Genomic DNA, 23,509 nt, shown 5'->3' with positions numbered 1-23,509 from the left:
CTAGCATACCTTTTCAATTAAAAAAAATATATATATATATTTGAAATTAGATCCACTGGTAAGTAGCAAAATCATTGTGCTATTAATGGTTTTATTACTATATACCAAAATATTTTTCATGTTATTAATTAACCTGCTATTAATTTGCAATGTTGAAGGCTTAATTGGTGAAAACTTTGATTTAGTGACTTCTCTGAATTTATTCTCTAGCCGGGCCTAAACTTCAGTAATACATTCACTCAGGTGGAGAGGAGACATCAAGATCATGCCAGACACATTTCCTTTGGTGGTAATTTGATTACGTTTTCACCTCTAAGACCCCTCCGTGATGAACAACCAGAAGAATTTTGAATTTAAAAATAAATCCAAATATTTTTCTTCATATTATCAATGTGATGTATTAGCATATTGAAAATTGAAGAGTATGTATTTGTGTTCACTTCTAGTCAATTTATAGTGTCATAAAATGTTTTAATATTCAGTGTTCATCAGAGTGTGTTTTAGCTGATAGTGTTTCTCTAGGGAAGTGGGGATATTTTGTACATTAACTATGCAGAATAAAAAATGTACTTTACCTCACCTCTCTTGTTTAAAATGTATAAGCTTAATTAAAACTAAGTGTACTTACTCAGCACTTATGAACATTCTTCAGTTTAATCAAAACATAGTATTAAACTTTGACAGAAATATTTGCATCTTATACTTTATTCTTAGCTTGGACTCTTAAATTTGTTGATGTTGAACAACTTTTTTCAGAGTATAGTGAGTTCCTTTAAATGAGCTTTCTGGAATCTGAAGTTGTTTACATTCTGCAGTTTAAAATGGTTAAACTATTAGAGGGACCCATTAAATCTTTGCCTTTTTCTTTTCATTTTCCCCTTAATATACCTGATAGTTTTAGGAGGAAATGCCTTCTTCCCTTGAAAAGAATTTTATCAATCACTTAATGTGTTTGAACTATTTTCTCTTTTATAAAACTCTTAATTTTAGGATTGTAGAAGACAGGGCCATAACAGCACCAGGAAGACTCGTAGTAGCTAAGGTTATAACTAGACCTGGGCCCAGTTATTTCTACCTCTAAATGAGTTAGGGCTGGTGGCATTCACCAAACAAGCAGCTTATAAATGTGTAAGATTAGGGGTTTTTGAAAAGAAAACAAAACACATCCACTTTTGTTGTCAGGGAAAGGTATGTTAAGCTTGTGGAAAAGAGTATTTATTATCGAGCCCATATGAGCAGTCAGGCCATGTGAGGGGCTGGCTTAGAAGAATGTTCTCAGAATGCCTAGTCTTACCAAAAGATAAAGGCAACTTTAACATCCCATTAATGAATAATTCAAGGAAGACATGCAAAACAAAGAAACATATATAAAAGTTGGGCTTTTCTAAGGGCCCAAGCATATGAGCATGCAAAAGAAGTTGGTGCAAGGTAACCCAACGACTCAGAGTCTATGTAAGGCAATATGCAACAAAATAATAAAATAACATTTGCCCGCAAGGACAAAGCAGATGAGAATAAAAACAATGTCAGTAAACGTGATTTTTTGGTGGGTTTAGTAAGATGTACTATGGACGTGTTCAGAGACCTTTTGGCTATTTAGTAATAGTAAAATGAAGTCAAACTGGCTTAATAACAGGGAAGTTTATTATTTTTACAAGTTGCCAGGGTGATTCCTGGCGCTTTACAATCACCAGCTCATTGATGGTTTCAAGGTCCAAAATTATGTTCACAGTTCCTTCTGTCATCCTTGGTGTCGGCTTCTCTGTGGCTGGGTCTTTTTGGGGTTACATATATTGTTAGTGTATTAAAAATTTTAGAGTATGTATTTGTGTTCACTTCTACTCAATCATTTTATATAGTGTCATAAAATGTTTTAGTATTCAGTGTTAAAGTGTTTTAGGCATGATAGTGTTTCTTGAGGAAATTGGGGATATTTTGACAATCCATTTGGGATTGTTTTTAATCTGGATTCCTTATTTTATTTAGGATTATACTTGAATAAAACCATGACTATTAGGAAACAGGGAATGGATGGATAAGCAGCTATTAATGTACCCTACAACTAGATAGTGTGTTCTTAGGCTATTGGACTCTAGAATTATGAGATATTAGAAAAATCTTTGAAGATACTAGGAAAAAATATTGCTTTGGTAGCACAAATAACTTTCCAAAAATGGGGGGAAAAAGAAGAATTTCCATTTGTTGAGGACCTCCTATATGGCAACCCCTTTGTGAACATTTATGAACATTTGTGAACATTTATTCAACAATCACAGTAACCCTACAAAAGGTGTATTATACCACTATTTTATAGACAAAGGAACCAAGGTTCAGGATTTAAGTAATTTTATGTGGAACAAGTTCCTTCTTTTTTCTATAGCTTATGTTTTTCCACTTAATCATAGATAGAGTCAAGATGAGAATATTAGAGTAAGGAATTAGCAAACTGTGATCCCTGTATCGCATCCCTCTTTCGGACTGAAATACTTTTTCCTTTAATTGTTACAAGTGCTATTAGACAGCTTTCTGAAGACAGCTACTTCTCAAATCATACTGTTTCTCAGGTGGCCTGTATTTGTTGACTGATTGAACTGAAGAGATAAAGGACTGTTCTCCCTCTTGACAGCTCCAAAGGGCCATCCAGCTTCAGAACTCCTATAGGGTAGGCTGAGGCATCGATAACCAAACCTTCTCCCTCTGCCCGATCGTGTGCCTTCTTGTCCTTCAGCTGTTGATGTCAAGATTCTCCTCCATAAGCCTCTTGGGTTCTAATCTCTGCTTCCAGGGAACCCAACTTGTGACAATAAAAGTATCTGAGAAGATGGTGTTCCAGAAACAATAAATAGACCAAACAATATTTTGATTCTTTTATAAAGTGCTGAAACTGTCTGAATCTTTGGGCCTGCTGGTAATGAAGAAGTGCAGAAAGGCATGCTTAAGAAGGTTGACAATGGGAACTATTAAATTTGTTAAGCAGATGATATATCTAATTAAGAGCTTAATTTTCCTCTACAAATAGGAAGATCTTGTAAAAACCAAGAGAAACTATACCAAGATTGTCTCATATTGGTATCAAATATGGATTTGAAAACCGCTAAATATAGTCTAAAGAGAAAAAATAGTTAAGAGGAGCACAAAGAAATATACTAGAATGTTAACAGGAACTGCCTGTGGTTTATCAACAGCTACGCTTTTTCTCTGTGCTTCCTGAATGTATACTTCCTTAAGTAAGAAAATGGGAGAATGATTTCCTTGTAGCATCTTCAGTTTTTTTTTTTTTTTTAAAGATTGTATTTATTTATTTATTTGACAGAGAGAGAGAGATCACAAGTAGGCAGAGAGGCAGGCAGAGAGAGGAGGAAGCAGGCTCACCGCTGAGCAGAGAGCCCGATGCGGGGCTCTATCCCAGGACCCTGAGATCATGACCTGAGCCGAAGGCAGCGGCTTAACCCACTGAGCCACCCAGGCGCCCCGCATCTTCAGGTTTTTAACGACACTCTGAAAGATAGAGGTTAAAATATTATTTTCTTCAAAAATAGTAAGTATAGAAAACTCTGGGACACTTTAATGCAGAATTAATATTGCTACATATTCCTTTTACACTGAGTCCATTGTGCATTGTCAAGAATAAATTGCCCCAATTAAATGACATATAAAGACAGGGAACTCTTAGAATGTTTATTAAATCGAAGATTTACAAGAAGGACAGTGATGAATAAAAGTGAAATTTTTCAATCAGGAAGCATGAAGTTTCAATGTGTAAGCGTTTATATTCAATTTCATTTTTTTAAAATCTTCCCCTTTAAAATTATATCATAACGTGTGAAGCACTGGTGAGATCTATGTCACCAGAAATTCCCAGCTTGCTGATTTCCTGGAGGTTTTTCATCCGATGATTGTACTGCAACAAGTGAGCGTCATTGACTGCAACCTTGAAGTGGTCGGGTTCAACCAGCACTTGAATCTGAAATGGCACATACACCAAACTGTTAGAAATGCTCTTAATTTCAAAACCAATCTGGCCTGAGCTGAGAATGTCCCACATTTTATCTTTATAATCATGCGTGGAACTGACTAAAGTCCAAGAAAGGAACCCTGGGGGGCGCCTGTGTGGCTTACTCGGTTAAGCATCTGCCTTCGGCTCAGGCCATGATCTCAGGGTCCTGGGATCGACCCCACATCCGGCTCTCTGCTCTGCAGGGAGCCTGCTTCCCCCTCTCTCTGCCTGCCTCTCTGCCTATTTGTGATCTCTCTCTCTCTCTGTTAAATAAATAAATAAAATATTTTTAAAAAAATAAAGATAAGTTGAAGCTATAAAAGTAAGGATGAATAATGTGTCTCCACAAAAACAAAGTTTTTGTATGGCTAACCCCTAAAAGTAAAAATATAACCATATCAAGTACTGGTGAAGATGTGGAGAGAAAGGAACATTCATGCACTCTTGGGAATGTAAATTGGTGCAACCACTTTGGAAAACAGTATGGAGGTTCCTCAAAACATTAAAGCTAGAAATACTACATGATCCAGTAATTCCAGTACTGGGTATGTACCCAAAGAGAATGAAAACACTAGTTTGAGAAGATATGTGGACCCCTATGTTTACTGCAGCATTATTTATAATAACCAAGATATGGAAGCCGTGCAAGTGTGGACCCATATATGATGAATGGGTAAAGAAGATGTGGTATCTATACATATACCATATATATGTGCAATGGAATATTACTCAGCCATAAAAAATGGGATCTTCCCACTTGCAACAACATGGATAGACCTACAGAATATTATGCTAAATGAAGTAAGTCAGAAAGAGAAAGACAAATTCCATGATTTCACTTACATGTGGAAACCAAAAATTCAAAGGAAGAAACAAATGAACAAAAAGCAGAAACAGACCCATTTATACAAAGAACAAACTGATGGTTGCCAGAGGGAAGGGGCAGGGTACAGGGATGGACAAAATGGTTGGAGGAGAGTGGGAGGTATAGGCTTCCAGTTATGGGACGAATAAGTCATGGGGTAAAAGGTACAGCATAGGGAATACAGTCAGTGGTATTGTAATAATGCTGGCTAGTGACAGATGTAAGCATAGCGTAACAGAGATGATGGTCACTGTTGTACACTTGAAACTAATGTAACATCCTGTGTCGACTGTACTTCAGTAAATAAAATGAAAACAGAATACCAAAGAAGGAATTCTCTAATAGAGTGGCAAATGTTACTAAGATTGATAATAACCAGTGTGGGCCAGAGTAGGAGAAACACTCTTCCAACAGTTAAGTAGTGAACAGGTTTATCCTTACAGCCTTTTGAAAACAGCACTTTGGCAATATCTTATCTAAATTTTAAATATGTACATTCTTGAGGGGCGCCTGGGTGGCTCAGTCCATTAGGCGTCTGCCTTCAGCTCTGGTTATGGTCTTAGGGTCCTGGGATCGAGTCCAGCATCGGGCTGCCTCCTCAGCAGGGAGCCTGCTTCCCCTTCTCCCTCTGCCCCTACCCCCACCCGCCTCTTGTGCTTCTCTCTCTGTCTCAAATAAAATCTTTTAGAAAATATGTACATTCTTGGAATAAAATTCTTGTTCTAGGAAGCAAAGCTTTATAAGGACCATTATTACAATATTTTAGCAAAATAAACATTTCAGGTTTTATTTGTTTGGAATATTTCCATACTCCAAATTATCATCCATAGGACACTCACAGAATTAGCACATATCTAAATAATGAAATACTATTAAGTAACAATGTTCAAATATGAGAATATGTCCACCAAATATAGAATCTGGTCCCTATAAGTCTCTGCCCTTGAGGAGCTTACAGTCTAGTAGGGTTTTTTTGGTTTTGTTTTGTTTTTTTAAGATTTTATTTATTTATTTGACAGAGATCACAAGTAGACAGAGAGGCAGGCAGAGAGAGAGAGGGAAGCAGGCTCCCTGCTGAGCAGAAAGCCTGATGCGGGACTCGATCCCAGGACCCTGAGATCATGACTTGAGCCGAAGGTAGTGGCCCAACCTACGGAGCCACCCAGGAGCCCCACAGTCTAGTAGTTTTAATGCCCACTCTACTGTCAACCTAACCCAACACTGTGGACCTAGTATTTGTTAAAGCAGTGCTTAAAAATAAAAAGTGTGTTGGGACAGTTGGTAGAGCATGTGACTCTTGATCTTGGGGTCATGAGTTCAGGGGTAGAGATTATTTAATAAGTTTTTAAAACAAACAGTGCTGTATGTAATAGAAAATACTGGAAAGATATTAACCAAGTTGCAGACTTTGTGAGGTTGGGAGAAATGGGAAAAGATGGAAGTCTTTTTAACTTGAAAATCTATAAAATTTTTTTTCATAAAACATCTTAATTTTAGAATTTTAAAAAATTAGCTTTGATTGCCATGCCAACTATGTTGTATTAAGGTACTAAGTCTCAGCCCAACTATACCATTGAGACCTTCTGCCCTTTTCTTCCTTTTTTAAGTACACTCCATGCCCAGCTTGGAGCCCAACATGGGCCTTGAACTCATGACCCTGAGATCAAGTCCTGAGCTGACATCAAGAGCCATACACTTAACCGAGTGATCCACATAGGTGCCCCCTTCTGCCTTCTTTATTAAAGATGCTATTTTTCTCATTTCCAGAAAAGCTTAAACTCAAAGGTTTGATAACAGGGACAATGGTAAAGGGGAGGAATGGAGCTGGGGAATGTGCCAGTCCTGTTAAGCCTGATCCCCCGGGATGGGGAGCAGATGTGCCAGTTAGGTGTCTCAGAATAGCTGAGAAATTCATTTCAAGTACCTTGTGGTGGTAGAGTTATTCTTCCCTGAGAAATATGCATTATCAATATATAATGGTAGCAATAACTTACTTTGAATGGTTTACCACTTTCGAATGGGAAAGTCGCCTGTCTTTCTTCCTTTCCCCAGATGTTATCCAGCTTTGTATTGCAAACAATGACTCTCTTGTTGTCCTCACTGAAGCGTGGGTTAAAGTGGAAAGCAACATCATTCCCTCTCTTGAAATCTAAAGCAAATCTGTTTTAAAGCAAAGACCAGAGTTAGTAAAATGATTCAACTTCGTGTATCTGTATCAAGTGGAGAACATATAATTTTCTAAAGATCTGATTTTTTTAAATAAATACAGGAACATTTTCAAATGGAAGCAAACAAACCAGAGTATGGCTTCAACCTGGAAAGTATACGAGGCCTAGTAGTTGATGTATTCTTGTAGTATCTGAAAATAAGCAAGGCACTACATGTTCCATTTTTTTTTGCCTCCTTGTCTTTGGTCACATGATTCCATTCAGCTGTCATTCCCTCTTTTCTGCCTCTACTATGAAAACTGGTCAAGGGTTCCTTACAGAAACCTGGGGCCACTTTGAGGGCACTTTGTGCTGTACATGGCGAATAATAATGCTTACCTCTTTCCTGCCCTGCCAGTTACTTTTAATACCTACTAAAGGCAAGCCAGTCACGTAAAACAGAAGCCATCAAATACCTGACCTCCTTATAGTTAACCAAAACCTAGTCCTAAAATAACAAGAAGGAGATGACATCATGTACCGTGTCCTGTTGCTAAGTTGTAAAGTCATGGTAATAAATGTGATAAACATTCCCTGATGTGAGGTGGAATTAATGGAAGGACTGGCTTAACTTTTTGACCTTGTTCCTTCTCCTTGGATGTTAATGCAAACACAAGGCCTCGGACTGTTAACGTATTAACCCTATCCCTCAGCTTCTCCAAGTGTGCTCCATGGGGCCCCAACATCAGAATCAGCCGGGGCTCTTGTTTGAAAGCAAGGTCTATACTCTAGACCTATTAACAATGATTCCTTGGGCATTTTCATTTACCCAGTAACAGACACATACAAACACAACTGTATCTTCCAGTAACTGAATGCCCAGGGAGAGGACCTATATAGTCAGATGGCAATAGTATTTGTATTTGACCCATATAGTCAGATGGCAATAGCATTTGTATTTGTATTTGGCTATATTTTCTCTGCAGGGAAAAGGAAGATCTTGCCATCTCTATTGCCTTAAGCATTCTTCCCATCCAAGTACTAACCAGGCCCTATCCTGCTTAGCTTCAGAGATCAGACGAGATCAGGCGCGTTCAGGGTGGTGTGGCCGTAGACCTTAAGCATTCCTTTTTTCAGGTAATTCCTCACATAGAGTTTGCAGAACAAAGCAACCATTTTTTCAGTTTATTACCATCTTAACCATTTCTACCAAAATGAGTGTTACTCGCCACAGTCTCTGTCTACACCTCTAGCATTACTGGAACTAAAGTTTCTAGTGCAAAAACCCTTAATGAGGCAAACACACCAGTGTGGTTCTGTATGACCGTGGCTGGGGGAGGAGAGCAGACATTCACAAACTATGAGTGTGGGGTGCCCAGGATCGGGTGTGCTGGGTTTTGCGTTATTTGGGAAGGAAAATGGATATGGACATAGGCGGGGGGTATATACATTTCATAATTGGCTGTGAGACAAGCTTTATTGTGCAGGTAAGCACTGTGTTTAGAGAAGCTGTAGAGGCTGTGTGGAACCAAGTTGGGGCTTAGGGTACTGGCTACCACATAGAAGCAGAGAAGGCTCGCTGGAGGTGTGCCTGAAAGGGCTAGCTGGATGTAAAATGATTACGTCAGAGGCTGAGTCCATTTCCTGGTAAAAGAAAAGGGGGTTTCCCATTGATCCACCAGGAGCAAGATGACAGAACTCACGGGGGTTGTTTATGGATTCTTGGAAACCTGTGTGCATAGCTTGAATTTGGTACCTTTCGTGTACTGTCTATAAACCCCAGAAACACAGATTACTTTATGGCTGCAGGAGCTTTAATGGTACCATTAACCTTGGGGACAGGCATACTGGATGTCTTCAGGATATCCCAAACCTGCTTGTATTACATGGAATACATTACGTTCCATGTATTACATGGAATATAACCAGTGGTGCTAACAAGGCAATCATATATCAGCATGGATTGTCCTAAATTAGCTCAGAGGCTAACTCCATCCTCGCTCCCCTCCATCCAACCAGTTCCCATGGCAAAGGTTGACTTCTTTTGAGGAAGTCTTTAACTTGTAGGATCTTTTCAAATCTTTGCATAAATTGTGTCTACCCAGAAGACCGACGTTCCCCCATCCCACCACATAACAACCGTAGACCTGGCTAACGCCAGAGGAATCTGTGACACAGCTGATGTGCCCAGTAGGAAGGCAGAAGTGGCAGTCAAGCTCACCAGATCTGAGACCGTACGTACTGTGACTGCACCACTGCAGGGTGATCTGTGCAAATCAAGTGGTACAATGTACAAGCTCTCAGATCAACTCAAAATGACGTCCAGTGCAATCTTGGTGTTTCTGACCCTAATTTTTGATGGGCATCTAAATATAAAGGGCATGCCTGGTTTTTTAGACAAGATCGGCTCAGAGGTGGAGGGACAACCAAGCATTACATTTCAAAGGCTGTCTTTCCCTTGAACTCTAAGGTTCTCACTGCCAGGAAGAACCTAGGTTTTTCTGTATGGGCTGTCTGCTCTTTCTCTTTGTCCTCACAAAGCAGAACTGTTTCAAGGCGCCTGGGTGGCTCAGCGGGTTAAGCGTCTGCCTTCAGATCAGGTCATGATCCTAGGGTGCTGGGATCGAGTCCCACATAGGTCTCCCTTCTCGATAGGAAGCCTGCTTCTCCTTCTCCCTCTGCCTCTCCCCCAACTTGTGCTCATGCTCTCTCTTTCAAATAAATAAATAAAATCTTAAAAAAAAAAAAGTAGAAATGTTTCATTGTGGTTCTGGGAGAAAAGCAAGATTTAATGAGGGACACTTTGTCCCTTGGTGGGAACACACACTGATTTATAGGATAATCCCATTCTATGGTATAGAATTCTCAAGGCATAGTTGTAAGAATTTATTAAAATTCAAAATAGATGACCCTTTATTCAAAAAACAATTGACAAATATGTTAGAGTTGCTAATACTGTTCTTACCTGTTTGCATTGGGCTTCGTTGTGCCCAGAATTGTTATCAGCATGCGAGGCATGACTCCTCTAGGCAAGGGCAGGTCATAAGGTACAGTCTGGGAACAAAAAATATGCAAATATCAATAAAAAGTCATGTCTTCTCGGGGAAAGAAAGAAAAATAAGTTGCTAATGTGACTAGCACATAACCCTAATTTAAGCCGTTTTTCCAGACTCTCTGGTCACTCTGCCCCAAGCCTGAAAGGACAAGAATTCCTACATGCACAGGTAACACTCAAGAATAAAGCCATCCTGGGGCACTTGTGGCTCAGAGGGTTAAGCCTCTGGCTTCAGCTCAGGTCATGTTCTCAGGATCCTAGGATCGAACCCCATGTTGGATCAAACCCCCTGCTTAGCAGGGAGCTCGTTTCTCCCTCTCTCTCTGCCCGTCTCTCTGCCTACTTGTGATCTCTCTCTCTGTATCAAATAAATAAATAAAATCTGGGGGGGGGGGGCAGAATAAAGCCATCCAGGGGTGCCTGGGTGGCTCAGTCGTTAAGGGTCTGTCTTCGACTCAGGTCATGATCCCAGGGTTCTGGAATCAAGCCCCACATTGGGTTCCCTGCTCAGCGGGAAGCCTGCATCTCCCTCTCCCACACCCCCTGCTTGTATTCCCTCTCTTGGTGTCTCCCTCTCCGTCAAATAAATAAATAAAATCTTTAAAAAAAAAAAAAAAAGAGGGGCGCCTGGGTGGCTCAGTGGGTTAAAGCCTCTGCCTTCAGCTCAGGTCATGATCCCAGGGTCCTGGGAGCGAGCCCCACATTGGGCTCTCTGCTCAGTGGGGAGCCTGCTTCCCTTCCTCTCTCTGTCTGCCTCTGTCTACTTGTAATCTCTGTCTGTCAAATAAATAAATGAAATCCTTAAAAAAGAAAAAAAAGAATAAAGCCATTAGGGCAGTGGGGTGATGCCTGGGTGGCTCAGTTGGTTAAGCATCTGTCTTCAGCTCAGGTCATGATCTTGGGGTCCTGGGATCCAGTCCCACATCAGGCTCCCTGCTCAGCAAAAAGTCTGCTTCTCTCTCTGCCCCTCCCCCTGCCTCTGTTCTCTCTCACTCTCTCTCAAATAAATAATTCTTAAAGATAAAATAAATAAGTAAATTAAAGAATAAAGCCATCAGGGGCGCCTGGGTGGCTCAGTGGGTTAAAGCCTCTGCCTTCGGCTCAGGTCATGATCCCAGGGTCCTGGGATCGAGCCCCGCATCGGGCTCTCTGCTCAGCAGGGAGTCTGCTTCTCCCCTCTCTCTCTGCCTGCCTCTCTGCCTACTTGTGATCTCTGTCAAATAAATAAATAAAATCTTAAAAAAAAAAAAAAAAGAATAAAGCCATCAGTTAATTGGTGCCAAAGACACACCATATTCCCTTTTGGAGCACTGTATCTCTCATTACTAAGGACATCCCAATCTATAATTAATTCACTTGGACTATTTTTCAGAAAGGCTTAAACTAAATCTTGCAATCAAGAAAATTAACATTTTTGTGCTACTCTTCTTTTTTTTAAGATTATTTTTATTTAGATATAATTATGTCAGTTTTAGTTTTATGACTTTGTGCCACTCTTAAGAGCCTGATCACGTAACATACTCATCGCGATCATTTACTCCCTGAGGGTGGGCATTGTGTCCCATCCGGGGACTCGTGAATTCTTGTGAGTTCTACTTACATGGCATCAACAGGGGGGTCTGGTATTAAATATTTGTGGAATAAACACTTTTCATTTAATACATTCTCTAATTCTTCCAGAAAAATCCATTAACCATCTAGGTGCAGGGTGCTGTAAATGTTCCCAAAACTCCCTTTGGCCTCTTCTCTCTTCCCTTCATAACTTTTCCCCCCTGGGTGCAACCACCACCCAGGTCTTTTCTCTTGGGCCCCATACCTCCTCCTATCTGAATTTCCCACAGATGCCTCAAATCCAACAGGTGTGAACTGGAATTGTCTCTTCTTCCTCACCCCCCACCCCCAAACCCCACACATCAGGTCTCCTTCCTGAGTTCCTGGTCTGGGCTGACCCGTGGCTGGTTCTCTAATTGTCGAGCCTTGAAAACCCCATCATCCCTGACTGAGACGTAACCACGAGTTCCTGGGGTTCTTCCTCTGCAACCTCTCTCACATCTGCCTCTCCCTTGCCACAACCTCCACGTCCCCACCTGTCTACAAATGACTAACTGTGGTCGACTACTGCCTGACCAATGCTGCCCATGCTTCCGGCACCTTCTCTGCACTCTCTTCCAAGCTGACCTAAAAGCAAGTCAGACACCTCCTGTGCCAACGTCCATAGGCTCCTGGAAGGGACTGATCCCATGCGGCTACTGAACGCTTTCCCCACATCTGTATATTATCTCCTGACTAGACTAAACATCTGGAAGAGAAGGATTGGAGTCTGAGATGTGTCTAGAGTCACCACAGGGTTAGGTCTATACACTTAGAATTCACTTACTAAAGTGGGTTTTAATCTAAATGAAAATTCAATCCTTAGATCACAAAATTATCTTTAGAAGGTTTTTCAAAACCACATTACCTTGGTTTCCCTACACATTCCCTCTGTGACCCCAGACAAGCTGTATAACTCTCTACTGTCCCCTTTCCTCGTGTGTAGAGTAGGGACAGTAACAGCATCTTATGGGGCAGATATAGGGGTAAATGAAATCATCCACGTAGAAGCACATGGCTGGCATAAACTATGTACTCAGTGTTTATTAATAATAGTAACCAAACTGTTCCCCCATTTCTACAATCTTAACTTCATTTATATTAAAGCTGCTTTACAGAGATGTCTTCAAAAGACACATTGACTTCTCTTTATACTAACAGTACACATCCCAAACTCAATACAATGATTTTTTTCTATTGGGCTGACATACACCTTGGCTGGTCCTGGAAGAGGGGCTCTAACCTGCGAGTTTAAAGCTTCAGGTCTCTCTGAAGCCCTATCCAGGTTGGTGCCCAGAGCCAGCTCCCAGCCAGAGCACAGCAAAGTAATGGCACCAGCGCTCCAGACAACACTGTGCTGGTTCTTCATGAGCTTTGTCCTGATCACAGTAAAGTCTATGAAGTGCCTAGTTCCATCTTACCAGTGGTCCAGCAGGGATGCCAAAGGCGCCAGCAGCGGGCTGGGCTCCAGGAGCACTTGGCTGTCCAGGAGGCGGGTAGGCCCCAGGCCCACTCGGTTGCCCAGGGTGGGGTCCTGGTGCAGGTGGTCCAGGATAAGCAGGAGCTGTTGGGCCAGGGTAGGCTCCTGGAGGTGCCTGTCCAGGATAGCCGCCAGGAGGGGCCTGCCCAGGATAGGCTCCTGGAGGGGCCTGTCCAGGATAGGCTCCTGGAGGGGCCTGTCCAGGGTAGCCACCAGGAGGGGCCTGTCCAGGATAACTGCCAGGAGGGGCCTGTCCAGGGTAGGCACCAGGATAGGGGGCCCCTGGGTAGCCCCCTGCTCCAGCAGGCTGGTTTCCCCATTGACCAGGCCATCCTTGAGGGTTTGGGTTTCCAGACCCAGATAAAGCATCATTAAGCTAGAAAGAAAGACATCAACAATTACAGGATGAATACACTTATGAAAACAGAATTTTCAGGAAAATAGGAATATGTGATATCTAAGAAGTAGAGTGATATATATGGTAAGGGTATGAAATTCATATCAATAAAAATTTTCCACCTATTAAATAGTTCACAGTTTCTAAGACTAAAATTAGACTTTGGAATTATATATGCTTCATCATTTTATTCTTTTTTTTAGTAGTAATAGTTCCTTTTTTTAGTAGTAGTAATGTATCAGTACTGGTTTATTAATGGTAACAAATGTATCATGCTAATGTAAGACATTAATAATAGAAGAAAGTGGGCGTAGGGTATACGAGAACTATTCATACTATCTTTGTAATTTTTCTGTAAATCTAAAACTATTGTAAAATTTCAAAGTTTTTCTTAAAAGGCCAGATCATGTCATTAATTAAGTGGGATTCCAGATTGATTACTGCCTGTATAGGAAGAGAGCCATATAGAAAATGGAAAGCAAAGCAATTCACAGTTCTCAACGTGAATTGTTTTCCCACAAAGAATGCACTTCTTTGATGGATTATAATTCTAATGATTGCTATTTTTTTCTGGGCTATATAGGGTCAATATATTAACTACACAGTAAAGTTAATATGACTATCCAATGGCATTGACTTTTCCTTGCAAAGAACAAGGATGACTTAAGAAATCTCCATCCTGGTTTCACAAGACCATTCCAGAAAAGGATTTCTGGAAGGTGTAGTCCCCTTCTTAGTGGCTCCCAAAGGGCTTCCCGCCCCATTTCTAATCTCTAGCAGAACCACAAGCCTGTCCCTGGCAGCCACATCAGGTACACGGCCAAGCACCGTGGTTTCTGATATAGGCCTGTACTTGTCTTATCTGTGTTTTTTTGATCATGGCTCATCACAGTCGAGCAACTACATGGTTCAGATGAAAAATACCCTACAGTAGGTGGTCAGGGTGATGGGCCTGAGTTCCCATAGTTCCAGGAGCTCCGAGTTTGACAGCGAAGAGTCAGTCCTGCCATATTCCCAAGATGGCAATGTACTGTCAAATCCCTCCTTCTCCTTGCCTTGTGCTGATCACAGGGGCTCTAACCCCTGCAGACGGTGGTTTCCAGGCTTCCAGATGAGTCTGGCTAAGGGGCAGCTTTGGCAGGAGATTAAAGAGTGGGAAGAAGGGAGATGCCAAGGTAGCTCCCTGCTCCTTTCTGCCTCATGGGGGTGTCTGGACAGCTGCTGCATCCCCTGCCTCCCTTTATTCTTGCTTCCCATCATCTCAGATCAGGGAGGGTTGCCTTTCACAATTTGCCGAAGTCAGGAACTAGCCTTCCCCTGTGTAAAAGCACATCCTCTCTAACTGACATGAGAAGAACAATCCAGAAATCAGGATGCTCAGACGGCACCAGGATTCCCTTTGCTCGTATTATTTCTCAGCTCCTGACCATGGAATCCCCCTGTCTCTGTCCCAGGCTTACTGTTAGTGAGTCCCAGGCCTCTATCTGCTTGGCTCTCTCCCTGAACCTGCTGCTGGAAAAACAAGACGTCAGCTAACAAGTCCTCATTGGTCAGTTATGGCCAGAGGAAGCTGCAGGGTGAGAGAATTAGAAGGGGATATCTGGCGGTAAGGGGATGTCTGGTGGCAAAGAAGAAAGCCCCCAACCTCCATGGAATGCATATTATGGTAAGAAAACAGACATAAAATACTTACTGAAAAACTGTCTGCCATTTTCCTGAAAGGGGGGAAAAAAGATAGGTTATCATTTGATCTTAGAAGATTTCACCAGTTTCCATATAAAGATAACATCATCAATAGTTCATTGGGCATTTCTAGATGATCTACAGGCATTCTTCTAACCAAGCCAGTCTATTCCCCAAATATACCTCAATCGGGAGTGTGGAACCACAAAGGAAACTCTAGCAGGGTTGCACTCCAGCTACATCACCAAGCCCAGCTTCACTCCTAATTTTAACCTCTAATCATACTAGCTTGTGTTCTGAATCCTGGAAGTAACAAGCCACGCAACCCAGGAGAGAGAAGAACAAGGAAGACAATATTCTGCCCCTTTCCTTGGTAAAAACACAAACAGTCCTGGTTCATCTGTGGTCCTCCTCACCTTCCCTCCTGGGCGCCTTTTCCACCACCTCTTAAAAGCTCTTCCTATCACGCCCCTCCCCTCCTGTTCACAAGATCAACCCCCATGCCCTCTTCCGGGTTTTAGCAGGAAAGCAGAGTTGATTGATTCCTACAGAGATCTGAAAACCAATGTCCCTAGATGTATTTGCTGCCAGTTACTTTATTCCATTGCTGCTCTGGGCCAGGCACTCAATGGGCTCTCGCCTGAGTTGGAAGATGGATAGGCCGGGATCTGTACGCTCAAAGGGCTCACACACCAGTAGGGATCACAAGAGATCGACACTGTGTGCCAGACTGTGAAACAGGAAGTCACAACTAGAACTATTACTTCTAAGAGGGGAAGAGGTGGTGGTGTTTGAGCTAAGCCTTAAAGGAGAGGTGAGATCCAGGTGTGGAGCAATAAAGAAGAAAGGCAGGTACAAGAAGCTCCATTTTTCTTTTTTAAAAGATATTTGTTACTCCAAACAAAACTCTGACAGTCTAACAAACTAAAGAAAAAAGAAAAGAAGAGAAGAGAAGAGGAAAGGGGAGGAGAGGGGAGGGAGAGGAGAGGAGAGGAGGAAAGGAAAGGAGAAAGGTGAAAGGGAAAGAGAAAAGAGAGGAGAGGAGAGCAGAGGAGAGGAGAGGAGTCAGGCAATGCGGAGGAAAACATTTTTGGGTAGGATGCTACCAAACAGAGTTGGTTTGCCCAAAGCTGACTCAAAGGGTAGCCTTGACACGTCATTCCTGCTTTCTCCTGCTCCTCTCCCTATGCCAAGTCTTTAACCATTTAAGCTGTTTTACACCTGTTCCCACTGCACATGCTCTGGCAGTGAGGGAGGAGGGCAGCTTTGGACTCTTGAGGCCTGGGTGAGTTTTCTTGGTTCATGATCACTTGTCCTATAGCCAGTGACCTGGATCTTAAACAATCAGAATCTCTTTTCCCTTGAGTTGCCCACTTATGATATTTACTTAATTATTTTAAGAAATGATATTAGCTCCAAGGGATCCTAATTGATAGGTCCTAAAAATCTAAAATATTAAACTTTTCGGTAAAAAAAAAAATAGGCAGAACTCCTCTTAGGACTTAAAGTCCTCCATTTTTACATATCAGACTTTATCATACTCTGCTGTTATTTATACCACAGTTAAATATTACCTTGTGTTAAGGGTATTTTGTTTTGGTTTTTTGCACATCTCTTTTTTAAATCTGGGTATTCTCAAACATATCTGGAAGTTTAGGGTATCACCACATCCATCTTCCAGCGTGGGAAACTGCTGGCAATTTGACTGGGACTTTCCCAGGGCTTCCATTCCTGGGTCTCCTAGAGCATGTGATCTTTTTTTTTTTTTTAAGATGTATTTATTTATTTATTTATTTAACAGAGAGATAGAGATCACAAGTAGGCAGAGAGGCAGGCAGAGAGGCAGGCAGAGAGAGAGAGGAAAGCGGGCTCCCTGCCAAGCAGAGAGCCCGATGCGGGGCTCGATCCCAGGACCCCGAGATCATGACCCGAGCCGAAGGCAGAGGCTCAACCCACTGAGCCACCCAGGCGCCCCAAGCATGTGATCTTTTAAAGAGAAGTCAGGTGCTCCTCTGCTTCTGCTTCCTTCCCCAAAAGTCTTCCGCTGCTTAGAAAAGTGTGCTGCCATGGCAGGAAGAACTTGAGAGAAGCACTGTTACAGAAAAGGAAAAGAAATCATTTTTCTTTCTTTCTTTCTTTTTTAAGATCTTAAGTTTAAGTAATTTCTACACCCTCACGTGGGGCTCAAACTCACAACCCCAAGATGGAGAGTTACTCATTCTACCAACTGAGCCAGCCAGGTGCCCTAGATCTTTTTTTTTTTTTTAAGATTTTTATTTATTTATTTGAGAAAGAGAGCAATTGAGAAATAGAGAGAGAGCAAGAGTGGGGGCTGCAGAGGGAGAGGGAGACGCTGACTCCCCGCTGAGCAGGGAGCCCTAGGAGGGGCGTGATCCCAGGACCCTGGGATCATGACCTGAGCCGAAGACAGAAGCTTAGCTAACAGCCACCCAGGTGCCCCTAGAAAGGGCATTTCTGAAGAAAACAAAGCCTCTCTCATTTTGGAGGCCAGTATGAAACAATCTTGAACTTCACGGTGGGCAGAAATCCTTTGATTACCCAAACTTCTTCCAGTCCTGCACAACATACCAAAGAACCAGACATAACTTTGTAAGTGTTTTGTCTTAAACATTCCTATTCTGTAAAGGCTCTTTCCCAGCCTCAGCATCACTGACATTTCAGGTTGGATCCTTTGTGGGAGCTGGAGCCTTTTTGTGCAGGGCAGCGCCCACGGCTTCAATCCACAAGACACCTGGGGGGCGCAGTCGTTGGGCATCTGCCTTCAGCTCAGGTCATGATCCTAGGGTGTTGGGATCCAGCCCTGCATGGGGCTCCCTGCTCAGCAGGAAGCCAGCTTCTCCCTCTCTCACTCCCCCTGCTTGAGTTCCCTCTCTCGCTGTGTCTCTCTGCCAAATAAATAAATAAAATCTTAAAAAAAAAAAAACAAAAAACACAAAGTTTCGAGCAGCACAATACCCCACCTCTCAACTCTGACAACCAAAAACGTCTTCAGACATTGCCACATATCCTGGGGGATGGGGGGAGAGGGCAAAAGTATGCCTAGTTGAGAAACACTGGTCTAGGCTGACCGGCGTGTGTATCCCTACAGAAGTGTAGATACACAGGTCAATAAAAACTAAAAAGGTAGTTTCAGTAGTTAGCTAAATCTGTACCATGGGCCTAATAAGGTGTCTTATTAACAAAACTCCAACAAAACTAAGATGTGTTTAAAGGTTGATTATGACTAGAAACTGAAGACAGCATCACCAAAATGTAACATTTCTTCTTCAAGTCTCTGCTCAAACATATTCAGCTTATTTTCAGCTATAACGAAAACAATTTGAGAAGCAAAGCAGATTTCACTTTCTTTCCACAGTGTTTCACATAAAGCCCCAGGTGACAGTTTGAATCACGTTGTGACACACTAAACAAGCCCATTAGAATAATGACACCCTGCATTAATGTGGTGCATTTCCATTTATGAAGCACTTTCCCATACTTTTCCTATTCTCTTTCTGATAATGATCTTAAGAGATTTTCAGGAGAAAGCTAATATTCCCATTCTAGAGGTAAGGAAATTAAGATTCAGAGAGCTAATATGGTGGCCCAAAGTCATTCTGTTCTTGGCAAGTCAACAACCAGGGTCCAAGCATCCTCATTCTTGACACAGACTCATTTTACACTAAATGTAAAACCTCACTCTTTGAAATCTTAAAGTACAGTCCTTTAAAAGTTATAATTTCTTCACTCAGAAATTAATCCTCTGACTTATTCATTCAGAACTACATAACATGTTGAAATTGTAAACAAATTAAAAAAAGAGATGTTTTTGTCAGAAAACTAACTTGCTGACTCATTCAGTAATAAGCTTCAATACACACAGTATTGAATACAAAGATGCCATTTTACATAGTCACTTTGCTAATTATAACCACATTTAAACCAATAAAGTGTACTTCTCCAAAAATTAGGTACGCACTATTTTGATATGTTCATTCTTAAACATCAGTTCTCTTTTTCGAGAAAAGATTATAACCGATACTTTTTTGAAATCAAGGTTAGCAACCTTAGAACTTTAAAAAAAAAATCTATTTGGATAAATATCTTTCTTCCTTGCCTGGAAAATTTCCCTCTCTCCCTCCCTCTCTTCCTCTTTCTCTCTCTCTTTCTTTCCTTTTAGATGAACAGTTTATTTAGAGACACAATCAAATGAAAAAAAAAACCTTCTCACCCTACAGATACTACAGATATGTGAACGCCATCCTGCCATTCCCAGAATCAGAGAATTTAGAAACACCAGAAAAGAAACACTATATTAAAGCAAAACAAAAAATTGAGGAAATACTACCTGAGTCTTCACATTTGGAAAAACCTGTAAGAAGTAGTTCAGTGTTGCTTTGGAATAAAGAATTTAAACGTGAGTCAGAATGTAGACCTTTTTAATTAGCTGTTAATTGTAGTTTTCCCTCTAATAAAGAGTGGCTATCTACTGTACTGTGCTATTCTGGTCCACCTAGCAATTAGTCCAGTAGTTGGGGTTCCTGGGAGCACTTCTGTAATTTCTGCTCACAAAGGGCCCTGATCTCTATACAAGCTGAAAGAGGAGTAGATCATAAATGCATTTCCTCAGAACCCAAGGCACTTCCCACACTCCTCTGCAAAGAACCCAGGAGAGTCGGTCTACTTCCTGCCCTTGCTGAAACAAGTCTTCTTTCCAGAGCCAAATTCTGTGATGCTGAGTTGGAATAAAGGAAACGGGTCCTTTACTAGGATTTCCTTCTTATCGTAGTTCCTCAGCATCAAGGAAGGTAAAGTTACTTTGTGCCTCTCAGTTACTGATCCTTTTCCCGCTATGGAAAAGCTCAGTCAAGAGCGAACACGTGATACTTAGCAGCAAATTGGAAGTTTACAACAGGCCCTTCTCTGGCAGGCTTACCACTCCGAATTTAATCAGAAGAACCAGTTCAGGCACTAGACACCAAATGCTAACCCAGCCGTCCTCAGCAGGAGCCTGTTTCCCAAACCATCACAGGAAAGGGAGGCTATATTTTAGATCAGTTAACCATAAGCCTCAGATACATTACGCTTACAGGCCAACTGTATTTAGGGACAACATGAGATGTTCAGGTTATAATACATGAACGTAGGTCTCTGCTACAGTTAAGATGTAGAGTCTGGCGGATGAGATTCCTGGCAAGTAGGTACCTCAACTATAGGGGAGGCCAACCCTGGCCTTTTGACTCACTAGCAATACATGAAGTCTTTATAGTAAAGCATTGATGCATTTTTGTAGCATAGAGAAACATCACTGATTAAGGACCCCTGCAAAAAACTAGCTTTGGTGGTCAGTCTCTCAGGCAGTGTTTCCCCTCTTCTGCTACTTAAGTACCTGGTGAGGCATCCTTCTAGCACATTGAAGCTCAAAACATTCTAAGACCATCATCAAACTTTACCCCAGAACATGGAGTAGGTGCTGATTCTAAGTGTAACCCCCAAATGTTATGAAGTTAGGAAGCAGTTCCCATCTCCCAACAATCACACATGAGAGGTCTTCCATTCCTTTCCCAGGATCCCAGAAACAGACTGGGTCACTGTGGTTCAACGATCTTCACTGTCCAGCAACCCAACTCCCGGGAGTCACTTTACAAAGATTCCACAGCATCTGGAATAGGAATCAGTAACTTGCGGTGGAGAGCCTGAAGCCGAAGTCACAGCCTCACCCTATGTGTCCCTGACTCTCTGGCGTTCAGCTCCTATCCCCCAAAGCGGACACCTCCTAGCGTCCCCCGCTGGGGCTCCGCACATTCGGACCAACATTCTGCCACACCCTACACGGCCTCAGCACAGATCTGGGATAATGCCCAAATTAGCCAGTCTGGGCAGGGATGAGTCACTGATTTGCAAAAGCTTAGGATGTGCACTGCTCGCCAAACCAGACACATGCCCACTCAGGCCCTGGGGCATCACCATTTTCTGTGGGATCAGCACCCAGAGAGCGGCGGCAGCCCCTGCCCCGCAGGGCCTCGTAGAAGAGCTCCTGCGCCCCCCGCAGCCGGATGCAGCGGCCGTGCAGCCCAGTCAAGGGGCGTAGGAGCCGCCTCCAGAGTCCCTGGGCAGCCCCCCGCGTCCAGGAAAGGAGGACCCGCTTCCTAATCCCAAACAGGGGCGGGCCGCGGGGCTGGCGGAACGTGCGCCTCCCCGCCCCCAACCCGCTCGCGGGCGGGACGCCATGGCCGAGGCCGCAGGTCGCCGCGGAGGGTGCCCCGCGCCGCTCACCGTCCGCCCCACGAAGAGTGCGTGAGTCTCGGGAAAGCGCGACTAACTTTCCCCGAGTCTCACACTGCGCCCTCTCAGTCCTTGCCAGGACCGCGCCCCCGGCTCCGCACGCGACCCCTAGTCCCTCCGCCCCCGCGCGGGCTTCCACCTCGCCGGGACCCGGCGGCCCGCAAGCTCCCTCCGCGGCCCGCGCGCCCGCCACTCACCCGACGCCTCGGCGCTCGCTCGCTCGCTTGCTGCGGGGGCGGCTTCTGGTGAGGTGCTGCGATCCCAGACCGGGCGGTGGCTCCGCGCCTCAAATAGGCTCGACCCGGCCCGCCTCTCCCGAGGCGGGGCAGCCGCTCCCTCCCAGCCCGGCCTCGCCCCGGCGTCCCCCGCCCCACCGCGCATCCCGTGGCGCAGTTCTAGGCGCAGCGGGGAAGCTCCGGGTCTGGAGAGCGGTCGGTGGGACGCTCGGGGGCGGCCCCCCAGCCCCGCAGCCTGCGGAGGGTGTCCTGCGGCCAGCCGCCACCTGGAGTGGGGCCACGTCCACCGCCCTCTCCGGATTCACCTGGTGACTCCTCAGACCGGGATGGGGAGCGTCTGTGAAGCTTTCAGAGTGTGCTTCTTTCAAGAGTTTGGCTGGCTGGCTGGCTGGCTGGCTTGTTTGTTTTAACCGAGTTTGCTTATTTTCTGCCTGAATTGCAGACATTCTCCTCCTTTCTGCATTTATTTTACCTACATCCTCTCTCTGTATCAAAGCCTTACCAAGAAGTGACAGTGACTGTGTCACTGGGAGGGCCCTGCCAAGTTTTCGGAGGTGCTGGGTGACACAGATGCCGCCCTGCTCTTGACCTTGCATTCATTGCCTTTCTGAACTGCGATGTGGGGACCCACCTCACACCGAGAGCCCCAAATTGTTCTTGTCTGTCTGCTCCGCAGTGCGTCCTCAGCATCTTATCTAGCGTTGGGTGTGTAGTAAGTTCTCGGGAAAGATTTGTTTCGTGAAAGAATGAACGAAATAATGAATCCTTTCCTAGAAAGCCTAGTTGTTTTCTCAAAGACTGGGGAGAGTCCGGATGAAGGAAGGAACAGTTAAACACAAAAGGGGCTTTGGTAAAGGCAGGACTAGGATAAAGCTACCACTCTAAAAAAGGTTCTTATAACAGGGGCGCCTGGGTGGCTCAGTGGGTTAAGCCTCTGCCTTCAGCTCAGGTCATGATCTCAGGGTCCTGGGATCCAGACCCACATCAGGCTCTCTGCTCGGCAGGGAGCTTGCTTCCCGCCCCCCTCTGCCTACCTCTCTGCCTACTTGTGATCTCTGTCAAGTAAATAAATAAAATCTTAAAAAAAAAACACGTTTTTATAACAAATAGCGATTCTTGCAAGAGAGAAGGTACTTGTTAGCATGATTTCACAGGTTAATAACTGAGTGAAATGATTAAGAACCTCCAAGATGGATTTTTTTTTTAAGTTCAGACATCCACTCACAGAAGTTAACTCATGAAAGATTAAAGGCTTAATTGTAAGACCTCAAAACATAAAACTCCTAGAAGAAAACAGGGGAAAGTTCCTTGACATTGGTCCTGGCAATGATTTTTCGGATATGACTCCAAAGTACAAGCAACAAAGGCAAAAACAAACAAGTGAGACTACATCAAACTAAAAAGCTGTGTAGCAAAAGAAATAATCAACAAATGAAAAAACAACCTACAAAATGGGAGAAACTATTTGTGAACTATGTATTTGATAAGAGGTTAATCTCCAAAATACATAAGGAACTCATAGAAGTCAATTACAGAAAAAAACCAAATAGTCCTATTTAAAGATTGGGCAAAGGCTCTGAATAGACATGTTCCCAAAGACATAGGATCAACAGGTACATGAAAAGGCATTCAATATCAGTAATCATCAGGGAAATGCAAATTCAAACCACAATGAGATATCACTTCACACCTGTTAGAATAGCTATATCAAAAAGACAAGAGATAAGTGTTGGCAAGGATGTGAACAAGGGAACCCTTTGTGTACTGCTGGTGA

At 43.2% G+C, this 23,509-nt stretch overlaps 2 protein-coding genes across 3 annotated transcripts in view; one reads left to right on the top strand and one right to left on the bottom strand.

The window, feature by feature from the left end:
- DLGAP5 (DLG associated protein 5) overlaps positions 1–634 on the top strand; it is a 38,631-nt gene extending 37,997 nt beyond the window's left edge. For both annotated transcript variants that reach the window (XM_047738749.1, XM_047738750.1), the window contains exon 19: positions 211–634. In XM_047738749.1, coding sequence (XP_047594705.1) covers positions 211–351 — 141 coding nt within the window. In that variant the 3' untranslated portion in view covers positions 352–634. The remainder of the gene's footprint in view (positions 1–210) is intronic.
- Positions 635–3,657: 3,023 nt separating this feature from the next.
- On the bottom strand, positions 3,658–21,831 carry LGALS3 (galectin 3). Its single transcript, XM_047737766.1, has 6 exons — positions 21,697–21,831; positions 15,225–15,246; positions 13,076–13,510; positions 9,975–10,063; positions 6,857–7,022; positions 3,658–3,964 (listed from the first exon to the last, which is right to left on the bottom strand). Exons 2-6 carry the CDS (start codon positions 15,240–15,242, stop codon positions 3,809–3,811), a joined length of 864 nt encoding a protein of 287 aa, XP_047593722.1. The 5' UTR covers positions 15,243–15,246; positions 21,697–21,831; the 3' UTR covers positions 3,658–3,808.
- Between the last annotated feature and the right edge of the window lie 1,678 nt (positions 21,832–23,509).

The sequence above is a fragment of the Lutra lutra genome, chromosome 7 (assembly GCF_902655055.1).
Source record: "Lutra lutra chromosome 7, mLutLut1.2, whole genome shotgun sequence".
NCBI lineage: Eukaryota > Metazoa > Chordata > Mammalia > Carnivora > Mustelidae > Lutra > Lutra lutra.
This window is presented reverse-complemented; position numbering and strand designations above follow the sequence as displayed.